This window comes from Hemiscyllium ocellatum, chromosome 25 (genome assembly GCF_020745735.1).
Source record: "Hemiscyllium ocellatum isolate sHemOce1 chromosome 25, sHemOce1.pat.X.cur, whole genome shotgun sequence".
NCBI classification, from domain to species: Eukaryota; Metazoa; Chordata; class Chondrichthyes; order Orectolobiformes; family Hemiscylliidae; genus Hemiscyllium; species Hemiscyllium ocellatum.
In genome coordinates this window covers 53,818,417-53,839,399 of record NC_083425.1, presented here as the reverse complement: position 1 = coordinate 53,839,399, position 20,983 = coordinate 53,818,417, and the positions used below count along the sequence as shown (strand labels likewise).

Below are 20,983 nucleotides of genomic sequence, written 5' to 3'. Positions count from 1 at the left end.
AGAGAGAGAGAGAGATATATATATATATATAGGGAGAAAGAGAGAGAAAGAAAGAGTGAAGGTTTCAAATATCGCTCCAGGGAAATTGCATCTCATGAGAAATGGTTTCAGCACCAGCAGGGATTGTGAGAATCAGCAATGAGTCTGAAAATTGGCAGCAAGATCCAGACTAAATCCAGTTTTTCTTAATAGTACAACTCCCATTTCATATCTACTTTCAGCCTTTGGCCAAAATAGCTCTTGGAGTGTCTAAGTTGAACACTAACTGTGGCACAGATTGTCTTTAAAGAATGGCAGAAGTGGTGTTTAATCATTCGTGTGTACATTGAACAACACGTGTCTAACTTGGTCATTTCTTCTTTCACTACCAGAACATTCTTTAAAGGGCATTGTTGGTTTGTAGTAGAGGTGATCTCCCAAGGACAGGTCCTCTGCTAATTTCCCCAAAGTCGGCCTGTCTTATGCCTTCCTCCTCAATTGCCTATTGGAACCTGCCACTTCCAGTTTGCAATGAGAAATGTGATGATCAGAAAGAGGAAATCTAGTGTTTCCCACTGCCTTTCTTACGTGTTGTTACGAAAACATAAAACCTCTTCCCACAGGATCCTCTGCTTATCTTCTAACTCTGGGGGTTGAGACAAAAATAGAAATTGCTGGAAAATCCCAGCAGGTCTTGCAGAATCTGTGGACAGAAATCAGAGTTAATGTTTCAGGTTGGGTGATCCTTCCTCAGAACTGATGGTGTCAGGAAAATCTATATGCAGAAGATAGGGTGGGGAGAGGGGATAAGGATTAAACAATAGCTGGAAATACAGCTTGAAGAGAGAGAAGAACATTTGGACAAAGGAGTGCATAATGACCTGACTAGGACGATGAAGAGTGACTGTTAGTGGCTAACAATGGGTTGTGTGAAAGAGCAGAACATGTGATAACAAGGCCTGGTGTGTGGGGGTTAGGGTAAGGACACAGGAGATCTTAAGCCTTAAAGTTGTTGAACTCAACATTGAGTCCAGAAGGTTGCAGGGTTGCCAAGTGGAAAATGAAGTGTTATTCTTCCAGCTTGCACTGAGCTCCGCTGGAGCACTGCAGGAAGCCCGAGACAGAGGTGTTGGCCAGGGAACATGATGGTGAGTTGAAGTAGAATCCTGGGGATCAAGGATGACTTGTGTTCTGGTCTGTAAGCTGCTGTTGTCCCTTAAGGTTCTAGCTCCCCATAATTGCCATGAAGCATTTTCTGTTCTGATGGATAACCCTTGCTTGCAACGCTAAGCAAGGGACTATTTAATCTATGGCTGGGCAGGCATTGCTTGTAATTTGTTACTTGTTTAATCAGTCAAACAGGTGATTTGGTGACGGGATAAAAGGGTGTGTACAAACACTTCTGCGTATAAGGTAAAATAAAAGAGAAGAACTGAGTTATTTTCTCTTGGGGCGTAATGCTAGTGTTCCTACCTCTGGACCAGAAGGTCTGGATTCAAGCCCCACTTCCTCCAGAGAGGTGCACCATAAAATCTCTGAACAGGTCATTTAAAAAGATCTTTGAGTTACAGTATCAATAGCAGAGAAAAGGCCCTTTAGCCAACTGAGTCCAACTAAAGAAGCAATGAGGGGGAAGACAGTGAAATCTGGGGTAAGCTTGTTGGTTATATAAAAAGAAGATTGTACAAGATTTTTTTAATATATGTAAAAGATAAGAGAGAGGCAAGAGTGGATGTCGGACTGCTGAAAAATGAGGTTGGAGAAACAGTAATGGGGGACAAAGTGGAGGAACTGAATAGATACTTTGCATCAGTCTTCATGGAGGAAGACACCAGCAGCAAACCAGAACTTCACGAGAGTCGGGGGGCAGAGGTAAGAGCAGCGGCCATCGCTCAGTAGAAAATGCTCAGAAAGCTGAAAAGTCTGAAAATGGATAAATCATCCAGACTAGATGTTTTTAACGAGATAGCAGAGGAGATTGTATTGATGGTGATCTTTCAGGAATCATTGGAGTCAGGGAGGGTCCCAGAGGACTGGAAAATGGGTACTGTAACACCCCTGTTTAAGAAGAGAAGGAAGCAGAAAACAGAAAAGTATAGGCTGGTTAGCCTGACCTCAGTTGTGGGTAAGATTTCACAGTCTGTTATTAAGAATGAGATTGCAGAGTACATGGAAGTGCAGGGTAAAATAGGGCTGAGTCAGCACGGCTTCATCAAGAGGAGGTCATGCCTGACAAAACTGTTACAATTCTTTCAGGAGGTAACAAGAAAATTAGACAAAGGTGACCCAGGGATGTGATCTATTTAGATTTCCAGAAGGCCTTTGAAAAGAAGCTGCGAAATAAGATAAGAGCCCATGGTGTTAAGGGCAAGGTACTGCCAATGGATAGAGGATTGGTTGAATGGCAGAAGGCAGAGAGTGGGGATAAAGGGTCTTTTCAGGATGGCAGCCGGTCACTAGGGGAATTCTGCAGAGGTCCATGTTGAGACCACAACTATTCGTGTTACATATTAACGATCTAGATGAAGGAATTGAGGTCATTGTTGTTACGTTTGCAGATGACACAAAGATTGATGGAAGTTCAGATAGTGTTGAGGAAGTGGGGATGATTCAGGAGGAGGTGGACAGGCTAGGAGAGTGAGCAATGAAGAGACGGATGGAATATAGTGTTGGAAAGTATGACGTAATGAGCTTTGGTAGGAAAAATAGAGGCATAGGCTATTTTCTAATGTTATGGACCAGGCCAGACCCCACAAAACATTTCAAGAAAGTAGCCCAGACCCTAACTTTATCAGTTCTTTTAAGCAGGTGTAACACGGATATTCCAGGAGGGATGCAGCTGGTCAATCCACTTAGTTGAAAACAAAACAGAATTTATTTACAAGATTACCGAATGAAACACAAACAAAAGGGAACAGAATATAGAATAACTTAACCTATCCGAAAACACAACAGATTATCCCAACTTAATGATGCTGTTTCCAATACTTGGAACAATCCCCATAAACACAGGGTAAAATCAAACACAGGGTCTTACAGGATAGAAGTCAGAGAGAGAGCAGCATGGACCTGCCTCTTTGGGTCCAGCAGCTTTTTTCCACTGTACTGTGCTAAAACCAAACCGAACCAGAGAAAAGCTAAGCTGGACTAGCCACTTCCCTTTCGTTGGGCGAAAGTGAGCACTGCAGATGCTGGAGACTAGAGTAGAGAGTGTGGTGCTGGAAAAGCACAGCAGATCAGTCAGCATCCAAGGAGCAGGAGAATCAAGGTTTCGGGCAAAAACCTTTCATCAGGAGGGCTTTTGCCTGAAACGTCGATTCTCCTGCACCTTGGATGCTGCCTGACCTGCTGTGCTTTTCCAGCACCACACTTTCAACTCTCCTTTCATTGTACAAGTGTTTTTTTTAAACTTAAAAGCATTTTGCCTAAGGCAGTGTCTGTTAACTACAATGAAATTGGCCCTCAAACCCATCCAAACCCAAACTTTTAGGAGTCTGTGTCTATTACGACCTCTCTGAAAAAAACAAAGAAAACATAACCTTGTCAAAGAAGTAGCATCGTCACACTAAACAGGGAAAAGCTTTGGAAATCTGAAGCAGGAAGGAACTTAAAAGTACCAGTTCAGGATTCCCTTAAAGTTAACATACAGATTTAGTTTGGCAGTTAGGAAGACAAATGGAATATTACCATTCACTTCAAGAGGGCTAGAATACAAGAGCAGAGATGTACTGCTGAGACTGTGTAAGGCTCTGGTCAGACTTTGGAATATTGTGAGCTGTTTTCAGCCCCATATCTAAGGAAGGATGTGCTGGTCTTGGAGGGTGTCCAGATGTTCTCAAGAATGATCCTGAAAATGAAGAGCAGCTCTTATGAGGGGCAGTTGAGGACTCTAAGTCTGTACTCAACAGAGTTTAGAAGAATGAAGGGGAGATCTCACTGAAATGTATAGAATACTAAGAGGCCTGGGTAGAGTGGACGTGGAGAAGATGTTTCCACTAGTAAGAGAGACTAACACCTAAGAGCACAGCCTCAGAGTGAAGGGTTGACATTTTAGAAATGAGGTGAGGAGGAATTTCTTCAGTCAGAGAGTGGCGAATCTGTGGAATTCATTACTGCAGAAGGCTGTGGAGGCCAAGTTATTGAGTGTATTTAAGACAGAGATAGATAGGCTCTTGGTTAGTAAGGGGATCAAGGGGTACAGGGAGAAGACAGAATGGGTTTGAGAAACATATCAGCCAAGATCAAATGATAGAGCAGACTCAACCAGCCAACAGGTCTAAATCTGCTCCTATAAGGTATTATGGTCTGCGCTGGTCAAAAACAAGCACCTATTCTAATCCTGTTTTCAGGTACTGACCGACAGCCTTGTATGCTTTGGCATCACAAATGCACATCTAAATACTTCTTAAATGTTATGAGAGTTTCTGCCACTTTTATTATTGTCACATTGCCCCTGTTACCAACAGTGTTGGTAACTTGTTATTTGTCAGTTGGGTGATTGGTCTCATTGTTAGTGAGTTTATTTATAAAGAAAAGAGCTGGGTTCTTTTCCCAACTGCCCACCTCTCTTCTGTGGTTGCATTCACACCTGGGTGGGGAAGGAGAAAGCAGAATTCACCTTGAAGCATTTACAAAGAGACAGGCACCACAGGGGGTGGAGTACCATAGTTCCCCTCCATTTTGATTTAACCCCTTCCTTGTTTCCCCACCTTTTTACTTTCTTATTCTTACACTGCCATTTGGTGGACAGTGTTTGCAATTTATTAATTTCATGATTGGATAACTAGGTGGCTTGTTTACAAAATTTAAGAGAATCTTTTCAAAAAAATTGTTTCCTTTATTAGCATTTTTTGTTTTTGTCACATGTGTTTGTGATTTGATTAATTGGGTGATTGATAAATGGGTTGTGGGTTTTGTAAATTGAAAAAAAACGTGAATTTTTCTGAATGTTTGGGTGCCGAGTGTGGAAGGATGCTGCAGATCAGAGTTCTTCCTCATGGGCCTTGCCCCCGTTCCTGGCTAATATGGCCATCAACACTGTCCCAGCAGTGAGGCACAGAGATGGTCATATTCCCAACTGCCTGCCTCTTTTAAAATGGATACATTCATGATGAGTGACCTTGGAAAGGAAGTATATGGTGTCCACTTGTAGTTTTGAAACTATTAGGGATGGATGAGTGTCATGGGAGATGGGTGTATCATTTCCTCCTGCATTACTATTTTGATTTAGTCTCCTTGATTTCCTCCTTTTTGATTTTGTTAAAAAATTCTGCTTATCACAGTGTCCTGATGGGCTGATTTTGTTTCCGTTTGTAATTTGTTTTTTTTTTGAAAGAGCTGGGTTCTTCCCCAGTGGGGAGTTAGCTTCTGGAAAGGGAAAGGTGGAAACTGGTGTTTCTGCTATAGATTTACAATAAAATCCTTGTAAATCTCCGAAAGTCTTTCGCTGTCTAATTCAACACATAGACATTGATCTGTTAAATATACTGGCTCAAAGTGGTCAGACACTCTTCAGCACCTTGTTAAAGTGCCATATACACACTCACAGGTATATTTTCCAAACAGGGATCACTGAATAAAGGTCTGGTTGATTTAATTGTGACTCCCTCTGATCAGAAATATACTGTTTCACTATCGCACCCACTTCTTGTATATCCTGAGAGCAGCAAACTCTGTGCAGAGTGGTATGGTGACAAATCTAACACAGCAACTGTTTGGGAAGCTACAAGGCAGTCTTGTCAATTTCCCCAAGCAATTTCACTTGTTGACCATTCCAGTATTAGACCATCTCAGGAACACACTGGCCTGAGTATTTCAGGGTCTACCTGAAATTATACACAAATTTAACTTATTTGACTTCCATAAATTGAAAATTTGAACAATCTTTTGAGGTGTAAATAATAAGATTGAACTTAAAAATCATCAAATTCGTGAAAGATGTAGTTAAGTGATAGTGAAGGCATCCAACTACCAGATTTTTGTGATATTACTGTGCACTACATCTCACACCTAGAGCCAAATCATAGATTGATTTGTGTAATCAGTGTATATACTTAAACTCTCACCAGAATGCAGATTGAAAGAATTCACCAAACTCACCTTGGCTTTCTGTTAATTGCTTTGCAGGTGGATAAATGTAAGGTCATGCCATCAAAGAAAAAGCCTCTATGGCTAGAGTTCAAGTGTGCAGACCTCACCTCCATATCCAAGGACACTATTGGAATCATCTTTAAACATGGAGATGACCTGCGGCAGGACATGCTGATCATCCAGGTGATGCTCAGAAATGCTCTTTATGAATTTTAGATTTTTCCCATTTCTTATTATTCACCCTATACAGTATTGTAACTCAGCATCTTTCATTGTAATGGCCTCATGCACACTACTGTTCACTCAGTTGGTCTGCATTTCAATGGTCTTCACTATAATGTTCATGGATCTACTCAATACTTCTCATTTGGTGAAAGTGGTGTCATAGTAATAACGTTGTTTGACTAATCATGCACATGTCAGAATAGTGTGCTGGGCACATGGTTAAAATCCCACTGCAGAAACTGCCTCAATATAAATAATTCATTTTGAAATCAATCACATTAACGTTTTAACGTAATAAATATCATAAAGCTCTTCACAGGATAGATAAAGGTTTGGAGATTTAAAACAGAGATGAGGAGAAATTACTTTTGTGAATCTGTGGAATTACAGAAAATTACTCCAGAATGCAGTGGATGCTGGACATTAAGTAAATTTCAGGAGGAAGTAGAGAGATTCTTAATTAGTCAAGATGAGATCAGCCATGATCATACTAAATGTCGGAGCAGGCTCAATTGTCCCTCCTCCTAGTTCTTATGTAAATAGCTGCCCCATTAATGTGAAAATGCTTTCCTTGGTTGGAGAGGTCAGGACCAATCTCTCAGCATCTATCCTGTAATGGTCACTCAGGATTTTACAAGTTTCCATGAGACCAAAGTACCAAAGGGACAGAACTATGGAATTCTCACAGCACGGAAAGCAGCCATTGGCCCATTGTACTTGCACTTGATCTCCAAATAAACAGTTTACTTAGTGTCGTTATCAGACCTTCTTTCAGCAACCCTGCACATTGTTCCCTTTTCAAATAACCATCCAATTATCTTAATGCATCAATTATCTGCCTCCAACACATTCTTGGGCAGTGTATTCCACATATCAGTCACTCCCTGTGTAAAACAGTCTCGTGTCACTTTAACATTTGTTTTCCAATTACTTTAAAACTATGTTCTCTTATTCTTGATCCTTTAACACATGAAACAGTTTCACCCTTTCTATTCTGTCTAGACCCATCATGATTTTGAACACCTTTATCACAGCTATATAAAAAAATTCAAGGTTCTCATCCCTGGAACTAATTTTGTGAATCTTTTCTGTATCCTATCCAATGTGTTCACATCCTTCCTAAAGTACGGTGCCTAGAACTGGATGCAATTCTCAAGCTGAGGCTGAACCAGTGCCTGAAACATCTCGTACTCTACAGTTGAGCTCTTACATTCTATATTCCAAACATTTGCAATAAAACCTAACATACCACATGCCTTATGAATTGTTTACCATACATACATGTTCACTGTCTGTGGCTCATGAGCAAGATTACCCAAATTTCTGACGACCAACATTTACTAGTTTTGCAGCTTTGCCTCTCTATTCTACTAATCAAAATGGTTTAGAGCATAAGCTGATCCAGATGAGTTTACCATATGTATTGTAGGATGGGGGAAGTGGGGTGTAGGGGCAATGACATACCTGGCTCATAATAAAAAGAGTAACCCAGTTCCACAGGGAATTCTACAAAGGGGCTTGTTCATGTGGGACAAGTGAACAGTGCTTGGAACAACAATTGTTTCATGATGCTGCATGGAGTTACTGCTCTGAATAATTTGATAAGTGAAACAATGTTTTAATCTATCCACAGATCCTTCTAATTATGGATTCAATCTGGGAGATGGAATCTTTGGATCTTTGTCTTTTGCCGTATGGGTGCATTGCAACAGGAAACAAAATCGGTAAGAAAAAAGCTTTACTTTGGCCTCTGGCCTCTAACTCTATTCTTTTTTAAGCATGATTTGGAGATGCCGGTATTGGACTGGGGTGTACAAAGTTAAAAATCACACAACACCAGGTTATAGTCCAACAGGATTAATTGGAAGCTAGTGTGCTTCCAATTAAACCAGTTGGACTATAATCTGGTGTTGTGTGATTTTTAACTTTTTTAAGAACTGGATGGTTTATAAACTGGCCTGTGGGACCAGGGTTCCAATGAAACACAGACCAATGGGCTCAAAGTCACTTTGAGCAATGAATTTGGCAACAATTGACAATGGTTCATGTGGGAAATGGAATTAGCAATGGGTAGTGTTATATTTAAAGGTTCACAGTGATAGCATCTCTTGCATTATGTGCAAAAATAGCTGTGCAGTAGACCCTTCTCCACTAGATTCCAGTGTTTTATCCTGTGTTTAATTTGAGCCCAGTGACTGATGGGGTGATAATATTGTCAACATACAATGGTGAACCCATCTGAGGCATGAATGCCTGGGTTAGCAGTGTCATTTAATTCTGTGTAAGATCACAAATCCAAAGTGTTGTACTTCTGTAGGAATGATTCAGATTGTGAAAGATGCCACAACCATTGCTAAGATTCAACAGAGCACAGTTGGCAACACAGGGGCATTTAAGGATGAAGTGTTGAATCACTGGCTGAAAGACAAGTGTCCGATTGAAGACAAGGTAAATGATGTAAACTTTTACAAGAGATTTACATTATCTGACTTTTTAATCTCCTGAATTAGCATTACCTCATGTTGAATCAAAGCTGTTGTTAGTAGCCAATGGCTTAATTTCATTGGTTTGGACAATTTGTGTCTACTTCTCTGCAGGGGAGTATAAAAGACACTTCATAATTTTATCTAGGTTCATGCAAATCCCTGTTGCTTTTACCATGCAACTGCTCCAGATAGCCAAGTGCAAAATAGAGATTCATTCTCAGTACCTGACTGCTCCCATTCCCACAATAAAGCTTGTTGCAGCTAGTTAATATTTTTAAATTCACAGATATCAGAATGTTTCCAATTTGATAACTACTTGATCAGTTAATTATTCTCCAATTGCAAAATAATTAAGCGACTGATTCAGTCATTTGTTTTGGCTGGTTAGTGATTCTACAATAAATTTTGTTCATTACATGTTGAATGATTGTTAAGTACAGAATACAAAATGGCTGCCTTAGGACTCTTGAAACATTGTGGAGTCTCCCTGCCTGTGGGCTCAAAGGTCTGGGTTCAACTCTCACCTGAGCTGCATGTGTCTCACAACATGGCCGGACAGTTTGATTCAAAGTACTTCAGCCATGCTATACTGAAAATGTCTTATGTTGTCTGATCTTGGAGGTTAAGTAAACTTAGGTATGGTTAGTACTTGGATGGGAGACCATCTCGAAATACCAGGTGCATGGGTAGACTCCACCTCTGAGCCAGAAGGTGAAAGCTTAAGTCTCACCTTCCTCATAGAATCCCTGCAACTTGGAAGCAGGTCATTTGGCCCATCATCTTCATGCTGACTTTCCAAAGAGCATCCCACCCAGAACTCATGACTCGGCCCCCCCCCTCCCCCAAACCCGATCGCCCTGCATTTCCCATGGTTAATCCACCTAAACCACATATCTCAGGATCCCAATGGACAATTTAGCATGCCCAATCTACCTAATCTGCACATCTTTAGACTGTGGGAGGAAACCGCCCAGAGGAGACCCATGCAGACACAGGGAGAATGTGTGTTGATCCATACAGCCTGAGGCTGGAATTGAATTCAAGTTCTTGGTGCTATTAGGCAGCAATGCTAACTACTGAGCCACCCCATTATCTGACCACAGTGAATATAATGTGGAAGTGGGGCAGCACAGTGGCTGAGTCGCTGGCACTGCTGCCTCACAGCACCAGGGACTCAGGTTCGATCCCTGCCTTGGGCGACTGTCTTGTGTGGAGTTGCACATTCTCATGTCTTAGTGGGGTTTCCTCCAGTGCTCCAGTTTCCTCCTCCAATTCAAAGATGTGCAGGTTAGGTGAATTGGCCATGCTAAATTGCACATTCGTCAGGGCAAATATAGAGTATGGGAATGGATCTGGGTGGGTTACTCTTCGGAGGGTTGGTGTGGACTTGTTGGGCCGAAGGGCCTGCTTGCATACTGTAGGGAATCTAATCAATGGTCAAGTTAAATGAAATCTTCTGTCCAGCCCTAGTTACAGAGGACTATTAACTGGGTACTGGATCAGCTCACTGCTAATAGACTAGTTCATGACTAGCAGACTGAATGACAGGAATCGAACTGTTTGCAGGTCGTGGGCAAGTTTGCTGGAGTAGTTCAAGGATGTTAGACCAGCAGAGTTCTGAATCTGTTCAAAAGTATTAGCAACTAGTCTGACTCACTGCTTTCCTCAGCACCAAATGGGTATTATATAACTCACTGGTGATGGTAATGAATACTGGATAGGCATCCGGTACCTTACCAAAACCATATGGGCTGCAACTTAATGTCAAAATTGATATTTATAAAGTTTGAATAAAATGACCATTAGATGGAATGAGCCATCAGTGTGTTTTCTCGGATGTATTCTGCCTTATTGATAATGGTACCTTGTGTCACAGGTGGACATGTGTCTGCTGCCATCACAATATCTCTCTGTCAAAGCAAATATTACCAGCATTTTTCTGGCACTGTTTATTTTTGGATGATTTGTGTTAACTATTTGACACTTTCTGATGTAACTGGGCTGGATGACCTCTTGTTATGGTGTTTAATATTATAAATGCCTGTTAAACTATGCAAACTGAAACCATTCGTTATTGATGTTGCAGTTCCAGTCAGCTGTTGAAAGGTTTGTTTATTCATGTGCTGGGTATTGTGTTGCAACCTACATCCTGGGCATAGGAGACAGGCACAATGACAACATCATGATCACAGAGTCAGGTGAGTGTGTAGTGTCTAATCGGGTGATTTATATGTGTTCCTCAGAAGGCTTCAGTGATGCGAAGACACACAGGTCTCTATTCCATTGACAATCTGCACTGATTTATTGGAAGGAAGAGGATTTGAAGAAGCATTAAGCAATGAAGGAAACGTTTTGGCACATCATGCTGGTTCCCACTGTTTGAAAGAGCTATCTGTTAAGTCAGACTGTCCCTCTCTTAAGTCACAGACTTACAAACTTTTCCTTCCTTCAAGTATTTATCTTATTTTCTTTTAAAAATTACAATTGAATTCAGTACCTTGTGAGGCAGCTTGCTGATTTAATATAATTCACTGCATAATTAAAAAAGTCTCTCCTCATCTCTCTTTTGGCTTTTTTTGACAATTACCTTAAATTTCAGTTCTTTGGTTACAGATTTCAGTCCAATTCAAGCCATTCTTTAATTACTCTATAAAAATTTAACTTAATTTTAGATAAGATTCTCTACAATGTGAAACAGGCCCTCAACCAACAAGTCCACACCGACCCTCCGAACAGTAACCCACCCAGACCCATTTCTTTCCTGCTCCTCGGATGCTGCCTGAACTGCTGTGCTTTTCCAGCACCACTCTAATCTAGAATCTCTAATGCATCCATTACTATAGGCAATTTAGATCAGCCAATTCACCTAACCTGCACATCTTTGGATTGTGGGAGGAAATTGAAGCACCTGGAGGAAACCCATGCAGGCACAGGGAGAATGTGCAAACTCCACACAGACGGTTGCCTGAGGCTGGAATTGAACCTGGGTCCCTGGTGCTGTGAGACATCAGTGCTAACCACTGAGTCACCGTGCTGCCCTTAACAGTTACAGCTCCCTTGACCTTCTCTGTTCCAAGGTGAACTGTTCCAGCCATTTGAATTAGTTTTAACAAATCCTGAGCTAGTACGAGAGAAATAGGGGAATTCACCCTGTGCAAGTTTGTCTATGTTGATATCTGGGACGAGGGATAAAGCTCACTGTCCTTAGAACCCGTATTTGCTGCAAATGGCCCATTTAACAAATAGAAATTTTTTTCAAAGATTTGCTTATTCCAGTAACATGAATAATAGTAAAAATGGGGATGATGTTGAGAGTTGTAGTAAAGAATGGACTGCTGCTGCCCACAAAGCCATGACTAACCTCAGTGTAGGTCACACCCTAAAGGAAGCAGAACTGTGGAAAGTGAGAAATATCAGGCAGCACTGTTGCATGAGCTAATCAATGAGTGTGAAAGATATGAAAAAGATTGTTGTGCAAGCAGAGTGGGAAATGCATTCAGATAGTAGTGTAGGGTAGAAACATAAACTGCAACATAATATTGGTGCAAATGTAGCAACATCGATGGCTTTTAGGTGCAGGGGAACAAGCCCTGAAGCACATTGATGATGCTGTCAGTTAATCTCTTTAAAACATGTAAAATCCTTAGAGGGTAGATGCTGGGAAGATGTTCCCCTCCCCACCTGCTAAATCCAGAGCTTGGGGGAGATCATAGTCTCAGAATACCAGCTCAAGCAGTTAAATAAGGAGAAACTTTTCCCATTAAAAGGGTTGCTAATATTCAGAATTCTTTACTCTTGAGAACTGTATGTCTGACGATATATGGGAGTTGTGTGGGCTGGTGATATTTAGAAGGAAGATGATGCATGATTTTAGTAAATGGCAGAGCAGCCTTAAAGGGCCAGTGTCTCACTCCTGCTCCTATTGCTTATACTCTGACATACCAGGGAGAGAGTGGCCTTCAAATGAATGAATGCCATTTTTTCCTTCAGTTTTGAATTAATTTTTTGATTATTTATTCATGGCAAATGGGTGTCACTGGCTAAGCCAGGAGTATTACCCATCCCTAATTGCCTGGCATCAGTTAAAAGTCAATCACAATGCCGTGTGTCTGGCATCAAATGTAAGCCAGACCTGGTAAGGATGCAGTTTCCTTCCCCAAAGGGCATTAGTGTGTGAGATGTGTATTTCCTGGCAACAATTTCATTGTCATCATTAGAAACTGAAGTAAAAAGAATCTAAAATTAAGATTCAACCATGGCAGGATTTGAACCTAGGTCCTCAGAGCATCACCTAGGTCTCCAGATTAATAATCTAGAATCACAGCACTAAGTCATCACCTTACCAATCTATCTTATTATCAACTGTTGACCAAAACATTCAAACCATTACCTCACTGGCCTCTCTGTGCACAAATAAGTGGTCCCTTCAGAATGCTGACAAGGGAAGAGAGGGGAATGTGTCTGGTGGTGTTATCCCACTGGGGTGGTGGAAATAAAGGGTAATGATCCTTTAGATGTGGATTCTGGTGGGGTGAAAAGTGAGAATGAGGGGGATCTTATCAGTATTGTGGGAGGGAAGTGAAGGGGTGAGGGTAGAGGTGTGGGAAATGGGTTGGACATAGCTAAGAGTATGGTAAACCACAGTGGTGGGGAATCCTTGGTTTAGGAAAAAGGTGGACGTTTCTAAAGACCTTCTGTGGCATCATCAGAAAAGATGTGATGAAGGTGCAAAAACTGGGAGAATGGGCTGGAGTATTTGTAGGAAGTGGAGTGTGAGGATGTATCATCGAGGTAGTAGTGGGGGTCAGTGTGTTTGTAGTGTAGCCTGGCTTTAGAAATGGAAACTATGTCAAGGAAGGGAGGAAGAGATGAACCAGATGAAAGTGAAAGCAGGGTGGAAATTGAAAGCAAAATTGATCATTTTTTCCATTCTGGATGAGAGATTGATCATATCATCATTGTACTGGAGAATGAGTTGTGGGTAGGATTGGAACAAGGAATTTTCCACGTACTCCACAAAGGGACAGGGATAACTGAGGAAAGCCATTTGACCCATGGTATTTGGCTATGCAATTAGGAGTATTATTTCCACTAGGCTTTGTAAATTGAATGTTTTAGGTATTTGCCCAAATCCCTTCTGAAAATTATGACAGAGTCTGTTTCTACCAGTCTGTCAATGCATGCAAGAATGCTCTTGCTGCATAAAACAATTCTCTCTGTGGTTCTTTTGGTAATTATCTTAAATTGATGTTACTTAGTTACTGATCCTACTGCCGGTTAGTTTGATAGCTCATTAATACTCATGAGAGGATTATGAACACTTGCACCAACAGGAAAACTCACAACTTTCTGCTTTATTCCATTCAGGAAATCTTTTCCATATTGATTTTGGTCATATTCTTGGGAACTACAAAAGCTTCCTGGGAATCAATAAAGAGAGAGTGCCTTTTGTTCTCACTCCTGACTTTCTCTTTGTGATGGGCACATCCGGGAAGAAGACAAGCCAACATTTCCAGAAGTTTCAGGTATGTGAATCTAATGCTGTATCACCTGACAGATTACAAAGTGACTGCCTACATCCGGCTCACACCAAGTCCTATTCTACCAACACTCCAGTACTCACTGCTCTAGACTGGCACCTAATCCAGCAGTATCCCAGTTTTAAACTTCCTATTTTCATGTTCCAGTCCCTTCATGGCCTCACCCTCCCCCATCTCGGTGACCTGCTCCAATCTTATATCCTAAAAGGAACGCTGTTTCTCCAACTCTGACCTCTTGAGTATTCTTGATTGATTCAGTCTGACATTGATGGCCATCAGGGCCGAAGTTCTAAAATTCCTCTCCCCTTGCTTGCTTGTTTAAGACATCATACCACTTTGATCAAGTTTTTGATAACCTATCCAAATCTTCGAACTAAACTTTGCCTGAGATCTTCTACCATGCATCTTTGACTGTGTTACTGCACCAAAGATGCGACATAAATACAAATAGGTGCCTCACATTAAAAGGCCTCCTCCTCACACAAGGGAATGTGGAGTTTATTGGACAGCAAGGAACAGATAGATGAGTTTTGTATTTTCTGAATAATCTGAGATCTGTAATCACCTGCACTCACAAAAGCATAGCAACAGTATCTATGATAGATTTTCAAATTCAAGTTTCTGTGCAGTGATGGATGAGAGATTTTGGACACATTCTGGGAGGCTTTTTAACAAACAATGGGAAAAAAAAACTAGAGTTTCCAGTATTTGTTACTTTTGAGGTACTCTTCACAATGCAGGATATCAACCTTACTCTTTATTTCTGGAACTGCTTTATGGGTGGCATCGGCTGGGAGGGATATATGTGAGGGGATGAACCCAAATTCCTGAGAGCTTCTACAGCTTTGTGCAATGAATATCAGACCAAATCTTGCTGACCTTTTATTTTAAATCCAAGGAATCTGGATTCAGTATGTAAGTTTCTTCGCTGAGCTGGAAAGTTCACTTTCAGACGTTTCATTCCTGAAGAAGGGCTTATGCCCGAAACGTCGATTCTCCTGCTCCTTGGATGCTGCCTGACCTGCTGCGCTTTTCCAGCAACACATTTTTCAGCTCTGATTTCCAGCATCTGCAGTCCTCACTTTCTCCTAACATCATCAATGAGCCTTCAGTGAAGCACTACTGTTAGTGGCCCGCTTTCTATTTGTGTGTTTAGGTTTCCTTGGGTTGGTGATGTCATTTCCCATGGTGACGTCAGTCCCAGTGGTGATGTCATTTCCTGTTCGTTTTTTCAGAGGATGGTAAACGGGGTCCAAGTCGATATGTTTGTTGATAGAGTTCCGGCTGGAATGCCATGCTTCTAGGAATTCTCACGCATGCCTCTGGCTTGCCTTAGGATGGATGTGTTGTCCCAGTTGAAGTGGTGTCCTTCCTCATCTGTATGTAAGGGTACTAGTGAGAATGGATCGTGACTTTTTGTGGCTAGTTGACTTTCATGTATCCTGGTGGCTAGTTTTCTGTCTGTTTGTCCAATGTAGTGTTTGTTATAGTTCTTGCAAGGTATTTTGTAAATGACACCAGTTTTGCTTGTTGTCTGTATGGGGTCTTTAAAGTTCATTAGCTGCTGTTTTAGTGTATTGGTGGGTTTGTGGGCTACCATGATGCCAAGAAGCCTGAGTAGTCTGGCAGTCATTTCTGAGATACCTTTGATATAGGGGAATGTGGCTAGGGTACCCGTTCTTTTGAATGTGATATATAGGTGATTTTCCTCTGCTCTTCGAGGTTCCTCTGTGCTGCAGTGTGTAGTGGCTTGCTGAAGTAATGTTCCAATGCAGCTTTGTTTGTGGATGTTGGGATGATTGCTTCTGTAGTTCAGTATTTGGTCCGTATGTGTTGTTTTCCTGGAGATGCTGTTTTGAAGTTCCCCATTGGCTGTTTGCTCTACTGTGACATCTAGGAATGGCAGTTTATTGTTGTTTTTCCTCCTCTTTAGTGAATTTTATGCCAATAAGGATATTATTGATGGTCTTGAAGGTTTCCTCTAATTTGGTTCACTTAGTGATGACAAAGGTGTCATCCACATAACGGACCCAAGGTTTGGATTGGATGGTTGGCAGAGCTGTTTGTTTGAGTCTCTGCATTACTGCCTCTGCTAAGAATCCTGATATTGGAGATCCCATGGGTGTTCTGTGGTTTGTCTGTAGATTTTGTTATTGAAAGTGAAGTGGGTAGTAAGGCATTGATCCTCTAACTTGACAATGTTGTCTTTGCTGTTGAAGTTGATGGTGTTTGGTATATGTATCTTTGGTTGTTCTAATAGTGTATTCAGTGTTTCCTAGGCCAGGTCGATGTTGCCAACACATCCATCCTAGGACAAGCCAAACAGAGACACAGATGAGAATTCCTAGAAGCATGGCATTCCAACCAGAACTCTACCTTGCAAGGGTGTTGTCAGGGTTGGAGGATTTGAGCTATAGGGAGACGCTGAACAGACTGGGGCTGTTTTTTGCCTGGAGTGTCGGAGGTTGAGGCTTGACCTTATAGAGGTTTACAAAATTATGAGGGGCATGGATAGGATAAAAGGACGAAGTCTTTTCCCTGGGATTGGAGAGTCCAGAACTAGAGGGCATAGGTTTAAGGTGAGAGGGGAAAGATATAAAAGAGACCTAAGGGGCAACTTTTTCACGCAGAGGGTGGTACATATATGGAATGAGCTGCCAGAGGATGTGGTGGAGGCATTTAAGAGGCATTTGGATAGATATATGAATAGGAAGGGTTTGGAGGGATATGGGCCGCATGCTGGCAGGTGAGACTAGATTGGGTTGGGATATCTGGTCGGCGTGGACAGGTTGGACCGAAGGGTCTGTTTCCATGTTGTACATCTCTGACTCTTTGACTCTACCAACCAACACATCGACTTGGATCCCATTTACCACACTGAGAAAAATAACAGGAAATGACATCACCACGGGAACTGATATCACCACGGGAACTGATATTACCACAGGAAACAACATCACTGACCCAAGGAAAGCTAAACACACAAATAGAAAGCGGATCACTAACACCAGTGTTTCACCAGAACCTCACTGATGATGTTATCTAGTATGGTGACGAAACATCCATGAGCAAACTTACATACAGAACCTCAACCTGAGCTACAAATCTTCTCAAAACTCGCTAGTCTGGATTCAATTTTAAAAATATTTTAATCAGTCTGTTTGAATATATTATGACACACACCTCTGCGGCCAATAGGACATGACTGTGGACCCTCTGGTCTAGAGATAGGGACACTATCACTGCATGACTAGTGTCTCACACAGGTCATTCTGCCATAATGCACATTCACGAATGCAATTGATGCACTGGTGACACTGTTTCTAAAGTGTGAACTTTTAAAACGTGTGCTGGCTGTGACAATTAAAAACCCTTGCTTGTTACTTTATATCGCAACTCAGGTACGGTAGTGTCTGACAAAGTGAATTTTCTGTTAAATGTAGCCTTAATGGAAAAGAAGTAAGATGCATATTTCATTTCCTTCCATAGGATATCTGTGTCAAGGCCTACCTTGCTCTTCGCCACCACACCAACCTGTTGATTATACTCTTCTCCATGATGGTGATGACAGGGATGCCACAACTAACCAGCAAAGAGGACATTGAATACATTCGTGAGACACTTACTGTTGGCAAGAATGAGGAAGAGGCTAAGAAGCACTTTCTGGATCAGATTGAGATCTGTCGGGACAAGGGATGGACTGTACAGTTCAACTGGTTCCTCCACCTTGTACTTGGGATAAAACAGGGGGTTGAGAAACACTCTGCATAGCTGCTCAAAGAGACAAAATGGAGAGTGATAGACATGGAAGTAGGGGAACATTTCTCTCTGGAATCTAGATTACAGGTCATTCTGCTATACCACACGTTTCGTTAACACGAATTCGCTATAACGCGATTGATGAATTGGGGACATTGTTTCTAAAGCGCGAACTTTTAAAACGTGTGTTGGTTGTAATGTGATTATATTGTCAACATTTTAAGTGCTGTTTCCAAAGTATGATTTTTCTATAACACAGGGTTGCACAAGAACGCAACCATCATGTTATAGAAGAACTACCTGTATTCCAAGATCAATTTGTTCAGTCAAAAATAGTTCAGAATCTAGCTTTTCAATGTTCCGCTTCAATCAAATTTGAAATGCATTACTATTTCCAAAAAAACAACAGCAAAAGTACTGACCAACACTTTCAACTCAAAGATATCTTCTCTTTGAAAGGTTGAAACAATTTCGGTCCTCAGCATCATGCAAATGTAAGTTTCCTTTCACTCGAAGGAATTATTCACTAGCTGAAGTCTGCTGGAGATTTTTAGAAACACGCTTACAACTTTGTTTGGACGATCAACTGAAGATCTGTTAAAAACTGTTGTTGGATCAGGCAGTCAATTGTTCTGTGATATGCAATTAGCTTCCAACTCCCAGTAGCAGATGAACATACAAAACCCAATCTCTCTTTACTTCAACCCTTCCTCCCATTACCGTAGAAACACTCTTACTTTAAACGGCACCAGTAGCAGCAATTGTCTGACTTGTGTTTTAAGTAGTGTTTATACTGGATGTGGTGGACACAGCTCTTTTGCAGCCACCCATTTTTCTGAGTCTTTGGGGTCTAGGTAAATAACCTGCCAGTTTAACTTGAGAAGGTTGTGCAGCTTTGAAGTTGCACGTTGGCACTTTGTATCTGCCAATACGGCAGACTCGCAGATATCTCTGATTCTTCACTCACCTGCCATGACCTGAGGCTGTTTTAGTGTGGGCCACTATTGCGCACTCCTGTCACATTCGAAACTCCATTTGGATTGCTGCACTCTGCTACCTCACTTGGTAGATCATTTTTGCAATATTTCACCCAATCCTCTGGGACTTGTCACTCTTCCCTGCCTTAATTTTGAGAGAGGTTCATGTATGATCCAGGCTTTCAAAGTTATATCTGAGGATGAGAAATCACTGGGAAAAGTTCAGCTGATTATTTCTATTAATCGTTAGGGTGAGACAGTAATGGTAATGTCAGTGGACTACATTCAGAAGCCAAGGCTAATATTCTTAGGATACAGGTTCAAATCCCACCTGGTGGAATTTAAATTATAAATTTAGAATATAGGCCACAATAGATGTTTGTCATAAAAACCCATCTGGCTCACTAATGTCCTGTAGGAAAGAAAACCTGCCATTCTTATGTGGTTTGACCTACATGCCAGGCCAAACCCACAGCAATGTAGATGATTTTTAACAGTCCTCTGCAATTGTCTAACAACTCAATCAGTTCAAGGATAATTAGGGGTGGGAAAAAGATGTCAATGATGCTACACTCCACGAAAGAATAAAGAAAATAAAACTGTTCAGAAGAATATGAATAATATTTTGACAGTCTTAAAGACAGAAAAAGTACTACAAGCATACGGTCTTTAAAGTGACGGAATGGAAAGACAATCGTCTGTTCCCAGCACGAAATTTCCCTGAGTCTTGAGGAAATCTCTGTGTTGTCGTTAAGAGCAGCCCAGGAGAACAATTGCAGGGATTTTCACTGTATTTTTCTTCCCCTACTTTCTGCCACAGTAAATTGTTCATGCTTTCTTTCAAATGAACCTTAAAGTCCTTGAATGTGAAGACAATCCATCAACAATTTAGGGCCTTGTTTGCTTCAAATCAGTGGTTAGATTAGATTAGATTAGACTTACAGTGTGGAAACAGGCCCTTCGGCCCAACAAGTCCACACCGACCCGCCGAAGCGCAACCCACCCATACCCCTACATATACCCCTTACCTAACACTACGGGCAATTTAGCATGGCCAATTCACCTGACCCGCACATCTTTGTGACTGTGGGAGGAAACCGGAGCACCCGGAGGAAACCCACGCAGACACGGGGAGAACGTGCAAACTCCACACAGTCAGTTGCCTGAGGCGGGAATTGAACCCAGGTCCCTGGCGCTGTGAGGCAGCAGTGCTAACCACTGTGCCACCGTGCCGCCCATGATGACTGGTTTAATTCTGTCACAATGCCTCATTCTACAAACCACAAACCATTTTAGCAAATCTTTTAGATACTGGTCTCCCTTAATAATTATGCAAATATCTGTGTAAGTTGCAACATGAACCAAAAATAAAAGCAGCTTTGAAACATGTTGCATTTCTTTGCGATAAGTGAAAGATACAACTTAAGGAGTAGAATCCATTACCGTGTTATGCAAAACCTGTTGGTGCTCATCTTTTGGGAACCCCGAACAGTAAATCAAAAGCAGCTCCTGATTTTCTTAATAATTCTGTCACTCATTCTTTCCCAATGTGCATGCCTGATTTTTCCTTGAGATATCAAAACTAATTTGAAGAAGTCTCCCTGATCTGGCAAAACATTTATCACTTGACCAACCTCACTGGGTTGTTTTTTATATATGGGAAGCAAATTGCGTATATACGAATAACGAGTAGATCATTTTTTACATTACTTACAGTGTGGAAACAGGCCCTTCGGCCCAACAAGTCCACACCGACCCTCCAAAGAGCAACCCATCCAGACCCATTCCCCAACAGCTAACACTATGGGCAATTTAGAATGGCCAATTCACCTAACCTGCACATCTTTTTTGACTTTTCGAGTGTGGGAGGAAACCGGAGCACCCGGAGGAAACCCACGCAGACACGGGGAGAATGTGCAAACTCCAC

The 20,983-nt window shown here is 41.5% G+C and overlaps 1 protein-coding gene across 4 annotated transcripts in view; it reads left to right on the top strand.

The window, feature by feature from the left end:
• pik3cg (phosphatidylinositol-4,5-bisphosphate 3-kinase, catalytic subunit gamma) overlaps positions 1–20,413 on the top strand; it is a 42,726-nt gene extending 22,313 nt beyond the window's left edge. For all 4 annotated transcript variants that reach the window (XM_060844360.1, XM_060844359.1, XM_060844356.1 and 1 more), the window contains exons 6-11: positions 6,106–6,252; positions 7,928–8,018; positions 8,612–8,742; positions 10,867–10,978; positions 14,148–14,305; positions 17,810–20,413. In XM_060844360.1, coding sequence (XP_060700343.1) covers positions 6,106–6,252; positions 7,928–8,018; positions 8,612–8,742; positions 10,867–10,978; positions 14,148–14,305; positions 17,810–18,091 — 921 coding nt within the window. In that variant the 3' untranslated portion in view covers positions 18,092–20,413. The remainder of the gene's footprint in view (positions 1–6,105; positions 6,253–7,927; positions 8,019–8,611; positions 8,743–10,866; positions 10,979–14,147; positions 14,306–17,809) is intronic.
• Positions 20,414–20,983: the final 570 nt, after the last annotated feature.